Source organism: Equus quagga, chromosome 1 (assembly GCF_021613505.1).
Source record: "Equus quagga isolate Etosha38 chromosome 1, UCLA_HA_Equagga_1.0, whole genome shotgun sequence".
Classification (NCBI taxonomy): domain Eukaryota; kingdom Metazoa; phylum Chordata; class Mammalia; order Perissodactyla; family Equidae; genus Equus; species Equus quagga.
In genome coordinates, this window is record NC_060267.1 from 72,179,153 (window position 1) to 72,199,088 (window position 19,936).

At 39.5% G+C, this 19,936-nt stretch overlaps 1 protein-coding gene across 3 annotated transcripts in view; it reads right to left on the minus strand.

Annotated features, from left to right (window-relative positions):
- The window catches only part of ELP1 (elongator acetyltransferase complex subunit 1), a 51,024-nt gene that overhangs the window by 12,447 nt on the left and 18,641 nt on the right, over positions 1-19,936 (minus strand). For all 3 annotated transcript variants that reach the window (XM_046673553.1, XM_046673537.1, XM_046673546.1), the window contains 16 exons: positions 18,254-18,436; positions 16,124-16,230; positions 15,693-15,796; positions 14,476-14,529; positions 14,286-14,391; positions 13,094-13,209; positions 12,662-12,735; positions 11,858-11,936; positions 11,683-11,762; positions 10,351-10,488; positions 10,156-10,241; positions 9,697-9,845; positions 7,881-8,004; positions 6,865-6,962; positions 5,159-5,360; positions 3,024-3,085 (listed from right to left, as the gene is read on the minus strand). In XM_046673553.1, the coding sequence (XP_046529509.1) occupies positions 3,024-3,085; positions 5,159-5,360; positions 6,865-6,962; positions 7,881-8,004; positions 9,697-9,845; positions 10,156-10,241; positions 10,351-10,488; positions 11,683-11,762; positions 11,858-11,936; positions 12,662-12,735; positions 13,094-13,209; positions 14,286-14,391; positions 14,476-14,529; positions 15,693-15,796; positions 16,124-16,230; positions 18,254-18,436 (1,762 nt within the window). The remainder of the gene's footprint in view (positions 1-3,023; positions 3,086-5,158; positions 5,361-6,864; positions 6,963-7,880; positions 8,005-9,696; positions 9,846-10,155; positions 10,242-10,350; positions 10,489-11,682; positions 11,763-11,857; positions 11,937-12,661; positions 12,736-13,093; positions 13,210-14,285; positions 14,392-14,475; positions 14,530-15,692; positions 15,797-16,123; positions 16,231-18,253; positions 18,437-19,936) is intronic.

Below are 19,936 nucleotides of genomic sequence, written 5' to 3' on the forward strand. Positions count from 1 at the left end.
ATAATGTTTTCAAGGTTCACGCAGGTTGTAGCACGTATCAGTTTTTCATTCCTTTTCATGACTGAATAATATTCCTCAGTGTGTGTGTGTATCACAATTCATTTATCCATTTAGCCACCACTGATGGACATTTGAGTTGTTTCTACCTTTTGGCTATCATAAATAATGCTGCTATAAACATTTATGGACAAGTTTCTTTGTGAATGTTTCCATTTCCCTTGAGTATATACTTAGCAGTGGAATTGCTGGGTCATATGGTAATTTTATGTTTAACTTTTGGAGGAACCACCAAATTGTTTTGCACAGTGGCTGCACCATTTTACATTCCTACCAGCAATGTACAAGGGTTCCTATTTCTCCATGTCCTTGACAACACTTATTTTTCATTTTTTTGATTCATTCTGATATATTCATACAAAGGAATACTATTCAACAAAATAAAAAGGAATAAATTGATAAATGCTACAATATGGATGAACCTCAAAAACATTACCTGACTTCCAGTTTCTGGTCCAGCACATAGGAAACTTGGAAGTTGTCACTGTAGCCTAACAATAAGTAAAAAGCTGAACAAACTGAAAACCAACAACTCTTCTTAGAGCCGTCAGAGATTTGAGATCACAGGGCAAACTGCTGCCCCCAAAAGTGGAGAGAGAGACAGGCAGATGCAGACAATTACTACTCACCAGTGCAGAAACCCACAAGCAGAAATCTCCACCGGAATCAGTACTAGGGCAGGAAAAATCTAAACTGTAACAGACAAATGCCCGGAGGCTCACTGTGGACAAGGCTAAGAGTTAAAAACTCTCTGGGGGCCCAGACTTAGGGAGGCTCCCTTGCTTTGGTGAGTTTTTACCCCCAGGAGCCTTACCAGGTTCTCACATTTAACATCAGAGGGAAACCTCCTTGCGCTTCCAGCAGCGGGGTGGAGGGGAGAGGGGGCACACTTTAAAACACACCCAGAGCAAGCTGTTCTTAATAAGCCCTGCTCTCAAGAGACTATTTTGCTAGAACCTAACCAAAATGGGTTTTAGAAGGGATTAACCTATGCGGGGAAGAGAAATACCCAACTCCACCTCCCTTTGGCCTTCCTGTCCCGCCTAACGGGTGAAAAAGCTGAGAAGCGCTGGTGAAGTTCACAGTCTAGGGGGCACAGGCTCACTAAAAGACTGAGACCTGACCATAGACTATAGAATGCTTCTCCTCCCCCACACCTTATCACTAAAGGCCTATTTTTTTTTTTGTTTTAAAGATTGGCACCTGAGGTAACAACTGTTGCCAATCTTCTTTTTTTTTTCCCCTGCTTTTTCTTCCCAAATCCCCCCAGTATATAGTTGTATATTTTAGCTGTGGGTCCTTCTAGTTGTGGCATGTGGGATGCTGCCTCAGCACGGCTTGATGAGTGGTGCCGTGTCCACGCCCAGGATCTGAACCAGTGAAACCCTGGGCCACCAAAGCAGAGTGTGTGAACTTAACCACTCGGCCATGGGGCCAGCCCACTAAAGGCCTATTTATCAAATTTCTGTTTACCCAGTACATCACATCAGGCTTTCAACAAAAAATTACAAGGCATACAAAAAGGACAGAAAAGAGTTCAAAGAGACACAGCAAGCAACAGAACCAGACTCAGATATGGCAGGGATGTTGGAATTATGAGGCCAGGAATTTAAAGTAAGTATGATTAATATGCTAATGACTCTAAGGGAAAAAGTAGACAAAATCCAAGAACAGATGGGTAATATAAGCAGAGAGATGGAAATTCTGAAAAGGAATCAAAAAGAAATGTTAGAAATCAAAAGCATTACATGAGTGTAAAAAGCCACACTAAAAAGACCACATATCAGATGGTTCCATTTACATGGAATTCTAGAAAAAGCGAAACTGTAATGTGACAGAAAGCAGATCAGTGGTTGACAGGGGCTGGGAGTGGAGGGAGAAGACTGACTGCAAGGGGAAAGAGGGAACTTTTGGGATGTTAGACATGTTCTACATCACGATTGTAGTCGTGGTTACACAACCGTAAACATTTCTCACAACTCATCCAATTGTTAATTTTTAATTGATAAATTTTACTGTATGTAAATTTCACCCCAATTAAATATATAACACTTAAATATATACATATATGGATTAATCTTCATTTACAAAGAAAAAAACATGGTGGCATCTTACACATTTAATTAGCCATCTTAAGTGGTATATCTTTCTATTTCAACTTCTTTACTCTATTACGTATATTTTATTCATTGATGTTTTCAGCCAGTCACCCAACATATTTTCTTTCCAGGATCTACTGATATCAAATTTTAATTACCTTCTTTCACTCGCTCGTATTACATGAAAGACACTGAAGTATTTCAAAAGTACAACTATGTTATGGAAATGTGCCCACAAGTAACAACTGTAAAATACACTCTCTTGTCAAAGGCTAAAACTCTAGAAGGCAGTAATCCCTGCTGTCAACTGTGTATGTGTGTCCTGTTAGTCTGTGGCCAGTGTCAATGCACAGTTTTATTATTTTCATAATAAATCCTATAATTCTATCTAAAGCTGGTATAGGTACTTATCTTTATAATCTGCTAGAAAATTGGAACTCATCAAGCTATCTGAGGTAAAAGAGACATTTCCAATAGAGAGAGTGAGAGTAAAAGCCAAAACAGCATCTACAGTTCACTCATTTTGTTTTAGAATGGTCCTTCCTCACTGTTTCTACTTTGGCAAGTTAACATTAAAAACTACAACTACCTTGAGATTTAATTAACTACTTCGTACCAAGGTCAAACCACTACTACATATTATAGCAGAGCTCTTTGGTATTCTACCTCACAGAACTTAAAATTAGTTAGAGATACCTCAAGTTTAGATTTCCAAGTCTAGTAAGCAAGATGGAACACCTGCAGGGCAAACAGTATCTCTGGACTTCCTAATTATCCACAACTCCTTTAATTTTAATGATCCATAAGGTACAACTAGGAAGTCCTTGCTTACTGACTGAGGGTTTTAGAGGGAGGAACTGCGTTTACCTGGGCATACTGTTCCAAAACCGTGGCTGCGGCACTGTGCCTCCTCTGCTCAACGAGCTTTCCTGCAAAGGTAACAACAAGCATTTGACCACAGTTGGCTTGCTAAGAACAGTATTACCAAAACTCAAGTTGAAATGGTTTTCGGTGGTACTATTTAAATCAAAATCAAAACCAAATTGGAGATAAGCCCTAAAGAGCATACATTCAAATCAAATTGCTTTAAAATAGCATTTTCAAAAGTACTTCCTATGACTATTCCATAGGATAATAAAAGGAAGTACCAAAAAAAATTCTCAGATCAAGTAAGTGTGTGAGGAGGCACTGGGTAACATAATTAAACAGGTTATTTTGCCGAAGTGTTTCATTAATAATGTCTTTATTATGTATCAAACGATATACCCTGTGAATTTTTTCGAGGGAAAGAGGCTGGAATTCCATAAAGTCCTATTTTGAATGGCAGTTACAATATAAATTTAGCAAGGATGTGAAAATCATGTATAGTCAAAATTAGGCAGGAAAAATGCTTACAAAGGCATGCATATGGGAAACTGACGTAACACCTTTCACTAAATCCATTTTTTCCTCTACAGAAGAGACTGCTGTCTCTTTGGTTGAGCACTAGATGGCGGTAGTTGGCTTCTGTTGAGGGCCATGCAGTGTCTTTAAATCCTGGAATCACTCTCAGCCCAGATGAGATAATCATCATGAGAGACACACAGAACCCAGGGCTGACTAAGGGGCTGGCAGATTCACGCCTCCCATCTCATGCTAACTCCAGGGCATATTATCACTGACATAAACAACTAGAGTCACTTCCATTATTTAAAGAGCTACCTTTTCTTTCTTTTGCTGGCGTGTATAAATTGATGAAGTTAAAAGTGCACATGAAGTGACTCCACCATAGAGCATTGCTCAAAAATCTTTGACCACTGCCTTCCCCACCTTTTTTGCTAAACATCTAAAAGAGCTAGGTGTACTCCATCATAAGGCATGGCAGACAGCAAGCTAAAGAGTTGTAAAGACTGTAAGAGAAGATCATAGATCCTAAGAACAGAGCTAGAAGGTATAAACTACCAATAATGTAAGTTTCTAAAGCAGAAGTAACAATGGAGCCAGAATGAATAACTAAAAGGCCTAAAGTTAGGAATTCTCAACACTTGTAAAAAGAGTCCAGCTTGGAAACTGAGAGGGCTTTAAGAGAAGAACCTAGAGATCTAACAACCAGAGAATGACAGAAAAACAAAAGTGATAATCTTACACATTTTTATAATCCCAAGGAAAAAAGAATAATGCAAATAACTAAGGAAGATATGTACATACATTTAACAGGATGTAATTTAGAATACTCTTGAAAGAGTAAGGGGAAAATATACCAGCCAATCACTTACTTCAAGCACAGTTGGGAGGGCCAGAGCCCCCATTCATCTCTTTTCCCAGGCAGTTCTTAACCATTCTAAGAAGTCAGACTCTGGTATAACTTTTGCCTCTGTTCTAGGCAAACCCTAGACCCTGAAACAGCTAAATTGCCTTTGTTTTCAGAATGCTTATACATTTGACTTTTTCTTTCACATTTCTGAAAATTGCTATTATGGTTTCCAACAAGCTGTTGTCTACACCTGAATGGCCCCACCCCAAAATTCATCTTTACCTTTTTAGAGGGTACACGGCCACCTAGCTACACTGCACTAGGTGTGGCCATATGATGTAAGTTTCAGCAAATGAGATGGAGCAGTGATAGTGTAACTTCTAGGTCACTCCCAGTTTAAAGCTAAGTGTTCTCCCATGACTCTGGCTTTTCCCCTTCCCAAGGAATGGAATGCAGATATGAAGAGAATCCCGCTACCACCAACTGCCCAAGAGATGGCAGAGCAACACGGTGGAAGGACTCATCAGTCCTAAGATGACAGAGAAATAAACTGCTTTCTTTATTATGCCATTGCACTTTCGGATTCTTGTAGCAGTTTAACATTTACTTAATAAACCATTCTAAACTAATTTTTATCATGGAATATGAGACTGCCTCAAGGTATGCTGCCCTAAATTTATTTGCAAAATTGCCAAAGAAAGAAACAAACAAACAAACAAAACACCTCTGGAGAGTTCTCACTGTGAAGAACCTAAATGACCGTGTTTACCCGCCAGAGTTCTGCCGAGGCCAGCCAGTTGGTCTTTGGTCAAGTGAAGCTGGGCTGCCATGCAGAGAGCTTGTTGCCAGCTGCCACAAGCCAGAAAGGCACTGAGAGCTTTCTCGTAGGCACCACAGCGGGCAAACACAAGGCCCGCTGGCTCACAGAGGTGCTCTTCCATCAGGTGTTCACCATAAGCAATGCTGACATCCTATGACAAGAGAAGACGTAGGCTTGGTGAGGAAAAGAGACAATCATTTTTTAAATTTCCAAAGTAGGCTGCCTCAGTCACTATGCTTGAAACTCTCCTGAATCACTTAGCAAAATCCTGTAGTTGATCAGTGAATTCAGTCATTCTTCAATTCAAAACTGTACTAAGGATGTGCCATTTATTCACTCAACAAATAATTACTGAATACTATTCAGGTTAGTGGGAATAATATAACAATGCAAAAAATGAAACCAAACCAGCAAAAACCAAACAATAACAAGACCCACCACCAAGTTCCTGCTCTTGTGGTGACAGAGAATGACTCATAAACACAACATGGCCCATGACATAATGGCAGTTGCGGTAAAGGGACAGAGAGCAATGGGACTGCTATTTCAGAGGGCCATAAGGAGAATACATCATCTGAAGAGTTAGGGCAGAGTATTCAAGGCCAAGAGCACAGACGGCACCATCGCCACCTGGCAAGAATGTGTATGGAAAACATAGGAAGGAATAACAAGAAGGCTGGTGTGACTGGAGCGGAGAGAGCATAGGAGAGAGGAATAGAAAATGAAAATGAGAACAGAGAGGCAGCCATTGGCCAAACTCCCTATTCCCCAGAATCAGTGTTAGGCAGGGACATAGAGAGGAATATAACATGGAGTCCCTGCCCTTAAGAACCCACGGCCTGGTGGGGGAGACAAATCAGGAAATTAGCAGTTTGATAAATGCCATCACCAAGGTTAGAACAAGGTGCTCTGGGAGTTCAGCATTTGGTACCCTGTCCAGGAAGGGCTTTTTGGCAGAGACAACCTGAGAGTTTGGAAGGACAAGTAGGGCTAAAGGAAGGGGAAGGTGGAGGGCTGGAAGAGCAGCAGATGCTGAAGAAGCAGGCAGGGGCCAGATCAGAGAAAGACATGTGCAATTTGTGGACGAAATTGAAAATGGTGGTGACGCTGGCCCGGGCTCTGTATCCCACATCGGCCACTTTATAGCTCCAGGTCCTTAGGCACGTTGTTTCCTTATTTGTAAATTGTGCACAACACCTATTAGGATGTTATGAGACTCAAAGATGTTTAGCTTATAAGCAAAGTATCTAGAATATAAGAAAAGCTAAATAAATATTTCTTTCAAGAAACAAACCAAACTATCGCTCTATTCTGAAATATATGGGAAAGATCTGCACTTTTCAGGATGATCAGTCATGCAGCAGTGAGGCTGGGCTGGAGGACAGGGCAGGATGGAAGCAGGAAACCACAGGTGGGAGCCGCTGGGGTATCCCTGACGAGGAATCAGGGACAACTGCTAGGCTTCTGGCATGGGTAGTTTCTTCAGAAGAGGAACAGGTCAGGGCCATTCTCCCAGATAAGAAGTTCAAGATGAGGCTAATTAGTTTGAAGATAAACCTTAAACCAAGGATGGGGCTATGGACTCAGGATCCTCACCCCTTTCCAACTAACACACAAAGCAAAATCAGGATAGCCTCATTTCACACACCACACACCTTGTACTGCTGCGAGTCCGATGGATATAACTTCAGGGCTTCGTTATACAAGTTTTTATCTTTTATTAAATTTAAGCATTCTGGGAAGTACTCAGGTCCTGCAAGAACAAGATTCACACACATGCAAACTTAAGACTTTGGAAACATAATGTATTTTATCTCTACCAATGGTCCCTACACAAAATCAACAAGGGACCTTTTAAGATCTGCAAAGTCCGAGTAACTGGAAAACAGAATCCAGAAATTTTGATTTTAATAAGCACCACGGCAGATTCTGAGGTATGAGAAGCACTGATTGGGATCAGAGTTTTACTTAAAAGGAAATTTTACACTACCCCTGGAAAATGACTATCCAGCCCAGTGTTTGCTCAACCTTCTTAATGAGAATCACCTGGGGAGCTTATTAAACATACACATGCCTGAGTCCTATCCCAGCCCAGCTCAATCAGATTCTCCAAGGAAGCCAGAAGCTGAACGCTTAACAAGCACCCCAGGTGACACCCTGTGCCTGTCTCAGCACTCAGGAAAGAATCACAGCTGCTGAGGCCGGAGGCTCCAGCCCAGGGGTGAAGCAGAAGTGGCACTGTGCTCCTCCCACTCCATCACTGCCAATCAAAATTGCGTCTTTCAGGGCACAGCAGGTGGGCACTGTCACTCACCCCAGGCAAGCTGGGTTTCCCTCAGGTGTTTGCAAACACCCTGAGAAGAGTGAATTATCAACCAATTTTGATTTTGAGAGACTGCAGTGAATTTAGGAGATGGTCATTCTTAACCTAAAAAGGATCTGCTCTACTTTCTCAGCTATGGAGCTCCTCCAGTCCACAAAGACATCTGCCTTATGCTCCGCTTTTCAGAACATATGATGAAATAAGGTGCACATACATAATTGTTAAAGTTTTCAGGAGTGGAAATTGAAATCAGTCCATATCAAAAGTAACATTTTATTTTAACTTACATGCTGCCTAGTTCCAAAAAAGATTTGAAGCAGAAATAAACATACTAATCCTCACACTTACCACATTTGCTGAGGTGGCCAATGGCTTTTTCATACCGTTTCAAGTATTTGTCTATGGTGAACCGCTGATAATTAGTTTCCATTTTCTTAAGTGTATTAAGAAAGGGAAGATATTCTTTGGGATCCTAAAAAAAAAAAAATAGGAGAACTTTATTGCTTTATTGCTTGTGATCATATTTACTTATAAAAATAAATATATATTATAGAAATAAACCCAAAGCTACATGATTTTTAAAATATGTACTATATCAATATATTAATTACATATTATATAACACATAAAGATCAAACTACCTAAAACAAGTTTTGGAAAAAATGCTGTAACATATGGGCATTATTAGCTTTCATTCAGAATAATCGTGGCTAACTCTCACTTATGTCTCACAAGAGACACTTATTTCATAGCTAATAAGAAAAACAAGGTTGCAATCTAGAAGATATTCAACAAATGCACCCAAGTTTCTCCTAGAAGTGCCAGGCATTGCAACTGGAGCTGTTTTCATGGCATTTCATGCCCTCCATTTGCAATGAGCAAGTGTTAAAGGTAAAATTATACTGAGTTGGACGCAAAACTCTGAAGCCCTGACAACTAAGTTTTTACTGGCACTGATCATCTCTAGCTCTGTGCCATGCCCGGTAATAAAACTGTTTTCTTCCTAAAAAAGAAATGTTTCCTATTTCATCGGGCAGGATGACTATATATAAGAACAAAACCAAAAAAACCCAAGAGAGTAAATAACCAAGTGCTCACGCATGTGATGTAGGGGATAACTGCAAGCCAAAACTTTTAATCGATCAACATCTAGTAAGAATTCGTTATGTACAGAGAAAGCAACATACAACCCTTATCCTCAGGAAACTTACAATCTAGTAGAGGAGACAGACTAGTACGCATGAGTGGGCAATGGGTGCAATGGAAGCACATATGAGGGCCATCTCATCCAGTGTCTGTGTGGTGGGCAAGGAGGCAAGAATGGCCTACTGGGAAGATGTCACCTTGGCATCCTTCAACCTAGATGAGTGAGAATTAGCCAAGTGAAGGGGGAGGGTGAAAATGGTGGAAGCCCTTAAGTCCACGGGAGAAAGAAGTAATCCTACCTACAAAGATACATGGTGGCTGGGGGGACAAAAGGACTGCCTTTCCTCCTCTGCAGAGAAAAACAGACATCAAGACACGAGAACAGAAGGATGCACAAACCCCAGAATCACGGAAGGGTTTTTAAGCATTATGGCTTCTAAACTTTATCCTAGTGGCAATGGGGAGCCCACGAAGGATTTTAAACAGAGGAATGAACCATCAGGTTTTCCTTTTGGAGAGGATCACTCTGCTAAGAGCAAACAAAGGAATGACAGGGGATGAAATTGAGGCTGCAGAAAAAAGATGAAAAATGTATAGACCAGTGGTGCTCACACGCTTTGACGTGGCATGCTGAGGTGGGACAAGAGGCCCCAAACCCTTCTATTCTCCATGATCCCTCCTTCTACTGGAAAAAAAAGCTATGTGATAAAGAACTGCACTGGAATACGAATCATTTGCTATATTTCCTTTATAAGAGGAAAATTTGTTCACACATATGCTTATAATCTTAAAAATAACCAAGTAATTTTATTTCACTTGTTCAACCTAGCAATCAAAATACTGTGATTAGCCCAGAACTATGACAGAGAATGAGGCTCAGAAGCCTCTGGAGACTCACAGGCCTGTACTCACAGCATTAACATCAGACAAAATGCTGTTCTGTCAGGAGGAGGGTTTCATACTACCACGATCACATGAACAAGAACCAAAAGGATGTCAAAGTAGTAACTCCACACACCTTCTGTGACTTCTCAGCTACCATGAGGACTAAATCAAAGTCATAGGTCCCAAGCGAATGATCATATAACTCATTAACATCTACCAGAAGCAGCAGATGCTTCAGGGCCTCCTCAGCAGTCACAGCATCAGGAACAGATGGAGCAAGTCCTGTCAGTACATAAGAAAACAAAGCAGAATGAAACCATTTGGGGAGCAAACCCACACACTAGCAACATAACTTAAAAGACAAAGCAACACATTTTCCTGAGGGAATTGGACAACAGATGAATATATACTTTTGACTCTTTTGTAGGAAAGCACTCAAAAAAACTGGCACAGGTCTTAAAATGGAGACCAAAAGGCCACACGTTAAATCTCTGATGAGGTACTGGTCCTATTAGTACAATCTCCAGAAGACCGAAAGACCAGATGTTAGTCGAGGGCCCATTAAACACTGTCCCTATCAACGGGTCTCTACCTTGGAGCTCGTGTACCTTCTGCAGCACAATTTCCAGTTCTGGGGTTGTTTTCTTCACGTGAGAGGTGAGTATTGACAGGCAGTACCTGAGGTAGTAAGTGAAGAACACCAGAATGAGAAGGATGAATAAGACGAGTAAGGACAACCATACACTTCTCTTACTCAAAAGATGCCAACTACAGAAAGCGCGCATACTTGTGAGGATTTATGTTCTCCATGGCTGCTCTCATAGCGTCGCAGACAAGGTCTACTTTTTTCCCATCAGGATCCCTGGACAGCTGGACAGTGCTGGTAACTGGTGGAGGATACATGGTCTTTGTGACATCTTCTTCCCTAAGAACAAGTGTGTATTAAAAGGTCACTAACTGAACACATGTCCCAGCTATCAAACTACTAACACATACCCAGGAGTGCTGACAAGATAATAAATAAAAATGGCTTTTAGAAAACAGTTTAATTATAAAAATATTTATATAAGGTGAAAAACAGAGAAACTTACTGAGAAATGAAAACATGTCCACAAAAGACTTGTAATGTTTTTAGATGTTTTATTCATAGAGCCCCAACTGGGCACGGTCCAGGTGTCCATCCACAGGGGAATGAACTGCAGTATGTTTACACTATGACATACTACTGAGCAACAAAAAAGAATAAACTGGTACATACAAAAACATGGATGAATCTCAAGATAACACACTGAGTGAAAAAAGCTTTACTGATACAGAAGAGTAATTACTGTATGGTTCCATTTATATAAATTTCTTAAACAGGCAAAACTAATCTATGAAGAAAAACTGAAAAAAGTAGTTGCCTAGGGGTTAGGGATTGACCGAGAAGAAACTTGGGGGAAATTCCTGAGATCAAGGAAATGTCCTCTATCTTGATAGGGGTTTGGGGTAGACAGAAGTATACATTTGTCAAAATTCACTGAATGGTACACTTACGATCTGTGCATTTCACTAAAGTTGGACCTGCAGGGGGACCTCATACACAAAAAATACTCTCTAGTTAATGCCATGCAAGGTGAAGCAGTGACAAGTAAGGGAGACTGATGTCTACAATTACCTTGAAACTTGTCTTAAAGAAAGACGAATGATAAATGGACAGACAGCAAATAGTGATAAAGCAAATACAGGAAAATATGAACTGTAAAATCTAGGTGGTGGTACAGGATGCACACCGGACAATTATGTCAACTTTTCTATATGTTTTAAATTTTTCATTAAAAAATCAGAAAAAAGTCATTGCAGAAAAAGACACCATTTGATTTCAATTTCATAAGAACAATAGTTTTATGAGTACATCTAAAAATAAAGTTAAGTAATAATTCTGAATAACATAAGGCTATTTTAAAAGGAGGGAAAAAAGCAAAAATCCAGTACATGTGACATCTAAGAGCTTCAGTGATTTAAAAAAAATACTGAACAGTAAGTAATTTTTCTCATCTAGCTATTTATCTGTTTGAAATCCTTAACAGAAGAGAGAAAATTATGAATATGATACTCATGAGTTACTTAAAATACTTACTTTAATTCTGTGAAGAACAAATTAATGTGATTTACAGAATCTACCTGTCTTATGAAGGTTTCCACATTTTCAAGAAACACCTACCCCCCAAAAAAGAAGACAAAATACTTTAGTTGAGATCATATTAGTTCAAGTCTAGAGTAAAATATGGTAAATATCAGATTTAGAACGTTACCTTAGGGTTATGATCATGAATCAGATTGAGATTAATTCTCAGTTTTCTCATGCATTCGAATGCTTCTTTAAACATAAGTCTGTGAAAAGACAGAAAATGAAGCATTTCACAAAAACTAAGCTCCCTGGACCCAGCACATTTCCGTTATGATATAAACCAGTTATAATTAGATTACAGCCCAAATGCCAAACAACTACAACTGGACTTGCACTCTGAAATCACAGAATGACGAAAATCAGACACCAGGTTCATTTACCTTCTTAAGAAGGCTGAGGACTACATCTCCACATACACACGACAGAAATCATCACAGAATTTAGGACTACTTTCTTTCTTAACAAAATGTTAATAAAGATCTTTCTTTATTAATGCAAAGTTTCCCGCTAATAGTTTCAGACAATGGATCATATCCTTCACAACACTGGCTCAGGCATTTTGGGGTCTTGGGCCCCTCCGTTAATCTGCTAAAAGCCTTGGGCCTTCTACCAAGGTAAATACACAGAGACACAGTTTGATGCACAATTTCCCTGGGTTCACGGGCCATCTAAAGCCCATATGGATGCCCACAGGCAGGAAGCCCTGTTTTATATGATGAGCTTCAGGATTCTTTCTACGAGGAATGTCTATTACACCAAACGGTATTAAAATCAAAGTGTGGAAAAAAAAGAAGCCTCTGAGAATCTGATTGAGTACAACTGTAATGACGGATTTTCAGACTTCTAAGTTTTAAAAATTTTAATGGAATACTTATTGTCTTCACACGTAAGTCATAACAAATTAACTAGTCATATATATAATACTTACTTGTCCAACCACTTCCGAATCTGAGCTAAAACCAGGGCTCGATGATGAACAACTTCTAAATTTCCCCTTGGCATCTTAAAATAAATAAATCAAATCAATAACCTTTTCAATTAAATAGAAAAAATTTAATTACCCAGGATATACAACTTTACCTAACTCTTCATAGAGAACTACCACAACACTGTAAAATGAGCACAGTTTTTATTGTGCTCAGTATTTACTTTGACTTTTACGAGAAGCTTTCCTTTCAGCCTCACTGGGCAGAGCCTGTATTGACACTCTTTGGATAAAGCTAACAGAGAACTTAGCAAGGAAAGGCTTATAACAAATTACTAGAAATGATAAGAGAGCCTAAAATACAATCTGCAAGAATTCTGTTTGGCATTGACTGCCTAATGACAATCAGAAACGCAGCCTGAAAAATCGGCTTACCTGTAATATAAGCTTTGTGTCCTGGGGCACAACAGTGACAATGCGTGAACCCCTCTCCACCTTCCGCAGAGATTCCCCGTTAGACACGTGGTTGCTGCTCAGAGCTGCCTGCAATGCTAAAGACACCATTGGCTAAGCCTCAAGAATCACTGTCATGACACACCACCCTCCTTTAACTGCAGTTGAAACTGCACATATTATCTGAAATGGAAGAAAGCAATTAACAACAGGGCCTCTTTGCTCTCCCACTCAGCCTCAAGACCACTAGCTTTTCTGATAAACAATCTCACCCCTGGATCCTGCTCTCTCTCACAGAGCCATCATGCATATACACATAGACAACTTCTCAACTAGTTTGGAAAACACAGGGAGGACTGGGCAGCTTCTCTATTTCTTAGTGTTATCAGTATGCCATGATCCTATCAGTGAAAAGATTCCATGCTCTCAAGTTAGAAGCAAAGAGAATAAGTGGGCTCGTTAAAAAAAATAAGGAAAACACACACACACATACACAGGGGGAGGGAGAACATGGAATGAAAGAAAAAATGGAGCCAATTTCCTACAAACCACAAGATGGAGTCCTCCAGATGTACAATGGAGGGTGGCCACGGGGAGCAAAGGAAGATGACAAAGAAGTTAGAGCATACTGTCAGTTTGGTATCTACATGGTAACTCAAAGTAAAACAGTAGATTAGTTATATAATAAAATTTTCTGAAAAACTTTTGTTTAACTTTAGGATGTGCTGCTCACAGAAGGACCTACTTCTCTTTGCTAACTGGTATAGATGATTTAACTGAGATATTATGTTGAGATTAGGGGCTAAGTAAACTCACTCTAAAAGTTTTCTCCAGTCTAGGACTCCATGATAAAAAGCCAAAGTAAGAGACAAACTTAACACTCATCAAGACTTCATAGGGGACGGCCAAGTGGTTAAGTTCGCACGCTCTGCTTCAGCAGCCCAGGGTTTCGCCAGTTCGAATCCTGTGCGCAGACATGGCACCACTTGTGAAGCCATGCTGAGGCAGCATGCCACATGCCACAACTAGAAGGACCCGCAACTAAAAATACACAACTATGTACTGGGGGGCTTTGGGGAGAAAGAGGAAAAATAAAATCTTAAAAAAAAAAGACTTCAAAGGATACAAGATATTAAGAGAGGACAATTTTCTATTTTAAACACTGAAAACTTACTTTTAAATGAAGTATCTCTCAGGCAAAAACACCGGCAGGTATGCGAATGGGTCGTCAATAATAAAAACTCATCATATACTGCAAATGATGTGACATTTGAAGCAACCTACAACAAGGCAAGGGGGAAAGTTAGCTTTATTACTTGGAGCCAACAGTAAAAAGGATCTAGCACCAAACCAAACCTTGATACCTCAGTGTCATTGATGAAAAAGCGACACCTGTCAGTCAGACCAAGGACACATTCCTGCAAAGACATAAAATTGAAATTACAAACAATTCTAACCCAACTATTTAAACCCAACTTTTCTATTACATACTTCTCTTGCCCTGTGATTTCACAGTGAAGTCCTTGTAATCAGGACTGAATACCTAAGATGTGGTCCAGTGGAAAATGGAGCCTGATGCCATCCAATCCATCAGTAAGCCCTGTCATTTCTATCTCCTATGTATGTCTCAAATATATCACCTTTCTGCCCCTCACTGCCTCCACTCCAACAGTCAGTTTCACTCCTGTTCCTTTCCAACCAACTCTCCACTGGGCAGCCAGAATAACCTTTGAAACCAGGAAGCAGATGACATTACTCCCTGATTAAAATCATCAATAATTTTCCAGTATTTGTTAAATAAACAAATCAACACTTCTTCCTATGGCCTATCACTAAGCTCCAGCCACGCTGCTTCCTTTCAGTTTCTTGAATAAGCTGAGCTCTTTCCAAGCTCAAGGTGTCTACAGCTCCTCCTCCCTGAAACACACTCTCTTTCTCGGGCACAGAGCTTTCTTTTTCTTCACATCTCAGCACACACACCAGCACCTCACAGAGGCTTTCTCTGACCACCAAAAGTAGGTCTGCTCATCTCATAGCTACCATCCTTAAATCACCTCCAAACACCTCTCTCTACCATTATACTCTTTTCATTTCCTTCATTCTCCTATCAAAGGGATAACCACACCTACAGTGACAGATTGCAAATCCAGAAGAACAGGAATTAGCTATTTTGTTTTGTATCCTACCACCCACCACAATTATAGGCATTCTAATATTTGATGAATAATAACCTACTGTACACTATTTTTGAGATTACATTTCTGTTTGTTCCCAAATGGTATTAATAAAACTAATTTTGAACGTTTTCTACAACTGGTGATAAAAGTCTGTCAACTGTATTTTTCTATTTTTGAATTTATACCTCCAAAGAAAGGAATCAACCACTACATGCCAGGCAGTCTCTTAATCCCATTTCACAGGTGAAGCAGCTGAGGCTCAGGAAAGTGGATAACTTCTCACTGTTGCCTTGAGATTTGGCAGAGACTCAGGCTCACCCCCAAAGCCCACTTTTTCTATTTAATACTATCAGTTCCTGGGTCACTGCTCTAACGGTAAATTTTTCTGCCCTGTGTTCACTTACCTCTCCTCCAATCATGGCCAATTCAGTCTGTGTGCAGGGATAAGGAAGTCGAACAGGAAATCCACCAGGGTTCTTCCATGGTTCAACAGCCAGAGAGGGTGATTCTGCAGGATTGGCAGAGGAGGTTCACAAAGAGCTGATCTGCTTTTTGTAAAAAACTGTCACATCGATACTTGCGAAAACATTTAACATGGAATCTGGATCACATTCCGAATGTGTTTTGGAAACTTATTAGGGTACTCCAGTTCATTACAAGAGAAAACAGAAGTAGAACACACCTGTCAATTCCACATTACAGCTTAGCGTTTTCCAGGGTACTTAAAAGACCTAACAATCAATATGGCACTGACAAGATATTCATAGGGACATGTTTTCTAGAATTAAACATCTATATAAGCATAAATATGCTTTCCTAACATTATGATACTCACCCCAAAGGTACTTTAGTATCTGGCCATCAGCCAGCTGCAATGCTACTGACTTGGTCTTGGAATTGCAACACAGATTGATTATGACGCCCTCTACTGCTACTGATGAACTGAAAAAAGTGAAAAAGGAGGCTGGGTGTGAACAGATCATTTTTCTCAAAAGCAGTGACATTTCACTGACTTTGCAAAACAGAAAAAGAAATGTGCAATTTCCCTTTGGTGTTACACTGCCTATTTCAACACAATATACATAATACATATATAGATATAATATACACACACAATACTATACATAACACACACATATATATACACACCAACAGATATAGACAGATAGAAAAACTATTGCAAGGGCAAGCCCAGATAAAGCAATTACCTGTCACATGACACTATTTCTCACAATGCCAATAAGCTAGGTGTCTACATTGTAAAGTCATCACTCCTATTCTGGCAGCAACCTAATACAACTTATTGCAACTTATTATAATTTACTGCCTTCACTAGACATGCATAGTACCAACGTAATTTCTGTCTTCTTAAAAGATAAACTGTATCAAATGAAGCAGTGAATTGATAGGAAATTGAGCATGCTCAAAATCTGTATTCATGGAAATCTGTGGGTCATCATTAATAGGAAGAGGGAAATCTGTTATTGCCATTATATTTTTACCTGAGTCAATAAATAAAGAGAAATGTATTAAGGGAAGTGGAAGAGGTAGCAATAAAAGCAAATGGTGCCAAGGCTAACATTTATTCAGAGTTTTTAACCAATCTACAAAAAACCCAAATGCCCCAAATTTTGTGAGGATAAATTATCCACAAACAGGTAAAGAAACTGGAGCTAGTCTAGCTGGAATTGGATCCTGGCTCCACCCGCATGATCTCAGGCAAATTACTTAACTGATCTGTGCCTTAGCTGTGTCAACTGTAAAACGAGGGTGTTTATAGTACATACTTCAAAGAGGCATTGTGAGAAGGAAGCAACTTCATGGAGGCAAAGCACAAGCTGCAGTAAATGTGAGCTGTCCCTCAAAGGCAGTAATCATTCCTATGAACAAAATACTCTTGGAAAACAAACATCAAGGCAGCAGAAATCTATTTTAAATGACTTCTCATTTCTTTACAACAAATGAGATGACAGCACCTAGCTTTTCCTTCTATAAGCTAATGATAAAAAATTTCAAACCTGGAGAAGTAGAAACTTGCATAATTTAGACATTTCTAATGTAAATTATTGTTTTTGAAAAGCAAGCCCCTGGTTAACTTAAAGTGCAGCACGCAGCTAGAACATATTCTGCATCCAGACATATTCGCAAAAAGCTTTTTAAAAATATGAAGCATTATGAGTCAAAGATTAGGAGTTAATGCCTACATTAGAATATGTTTCATGTATACAATATGGAAAGGTTCCTTCCTAACAAGGGCTTTCAGAATTTAAATCTAACTAGTAGATCTTTAATCACAAATGAATGTAGGGATTAATATTCGTGTTATGCCTAAGGTGCCCAGTTTTAACACCGGAAACTTGAGGATTTCTTGAAGATGTCTAAACAACACTACTGCACGACAGGCTTGCATTATAGCAAACAGCACTCATTAACTAAAACCGGTTATGTGACAAAGATGCAGTCAGGAATCAAAATGAAACTCAGAGCCAGGGAGCAGGGAAATTTTAGCAAAGAAAAATAGAAGAGACTTTCCACTAGTAAATGTAGTCAAGTGCAAAATAGAATGAATAGAAAAGAAAGTCGAAAGAAGTATTGTGAAGTCGCCACATAAAAATGAAGCACATATATAGATAGATAGATAGATAGATAGATCTTATAATTGATTTTAATAACTAACAAGGGTGATCAGAGTGGATAATTTTCATGGGCTAACAATTACCCTGCTGGAATGTAAATATAAGCTGAACTAAAGTTTTTAACGCATCTTACACTTCTTGAAACATTTTTAGTCTGTATTTTGACATGACAAAACTAGCCTTCACCGTTTTGCTAAGTGTGTCTAACAAGGAAGCTACTGCCCCTCAACCTTGCTCACTAGAAGCCAGAGAAGTTCTATGTTCATAAAAGACAAAGCCTAACTCCATCTGCTTATTAACACATGGAATAGAGGCACATGTTGCAATACCTAATGTTGAGCTGTCCTTGTTCGTCATCTGTCTCGGAAGGGGCCACAGTCAGATGGTGAATGACAAACTGTGGGCTGGACTGACTGTAGCTTACAGCTAGGAAAACGTCTTCTTGAATCCAGGTGAGAAGGCTGAGCTTTAGTGGGTTTACTTCTTGCTCTTCACTATTCTCGAATTGAATTCTGTTTTAAACATTGAAGAATATCCAAGACATAAATAAAACTTTAGTATCACTGAGATTTTCCTGAACAAAAGAATGAACCACCTTGTAGACGGTCAACTCCTAATTATTTGGAGGGATAAAACCTGAGGTAATGCCAAATACTAGAAAATCCAAAAATAATGTTTGCCTGGCTTAAACATATATTTTTCTATTTATTTAAAATTAAGTTTCTTACACTCTGAGATCTTTAGATTTGAAGAGAACACTTTAAGAAACTGATTACACAAGAAAATTACTTGCCCCAGGTCCTACACTAATAAACCCCAGAGGCTGTCCAATGTCACCACTTATCAGCATTCAAATCAGGCTCCAGCTGATATTTGGGTCTCAGAAGAATGGGTCCTCTCCCAGGCATCTCAGATCGAAATAACTAATTAGCTTGAGAGATGGTTTCTCTGCTTCTAATGCCTTCCTTCTGTAGCATTTACACACCAGAGGAGGGAACGTTTTTGCCAACTCATGCAGGAACTCATAATGGCTACTACCTGACTTTTAGCTCAAACAGCAAATCCTCAGCACGCACTGAAGGAGCTGGGTCACTAGCCTGATCTTCCTCCTCAAGCAGCTCTCCCTGGACTGTCTCTCCACTGCATGTGGCCCCATGCAGGAGCATTCCTACCTCTGGTTCTCGCCGACACCCTTCTGTTCATGGTACCCAATGTTCCCAATCCTTCTTTGCCAATCCTAAACTTCTCTCTTCTTCAATGATCAAGATAAGTATTCATGACCTTCATGAAATCTTCTCTCAACAACTCAGAGTTATCCTTCTCTCAATTTTTTAGAAATGAAACTATATTCTAAATTGCCTCACACTTTCTAGTTTGCCTTAAATTTGTCCTCTAGTGGTTTCAAGTCTACGAAATGAAATAATTCATGTAAACGTTCTTTGAAAACTACTAAGCATCATACAAACAGCCCCCAAATCATATGCAAGTTGGAAACTTACATACAGTTATTAAATATATTGCATATATTTAAGAAACATTATTTATTAATTTGGTTATTTGTTCTCTTCAGGTCATTATTCCTATTAATTTATGAATACATGCTCCCAGGAGGTAGAGTAGCGCAATAATTAAGGACATAGGGCTTATCAAATAGAATAGAATCAAATCCTGCATTCTTACAGAAGTGGCATTATAATTAACAACTTGGCTTCTGGGTCATTTTACAATAGCTGTATGTACCTGAAGTATTCAATTATACCAAGTCATCTATAATATTGTTTTACAGTTTTACGGTGGGAAAATGCATTCTGATTTCCAACCTGGGAGCCTCAAAGCCCAGCAACCATAAGTTCTGGAGTATGGGATGATGCAAAGACAGACAGTGCATTAGGTGAGCCATATGTTAACAAATGTATGCATCCTCATTACGTAAGCAAATGCTACTCCGCCCGATCATCTTCATCTCCATCTTTCCCATGTGATTTTCCCTGGAGAACCAAGAGCTGACAGGG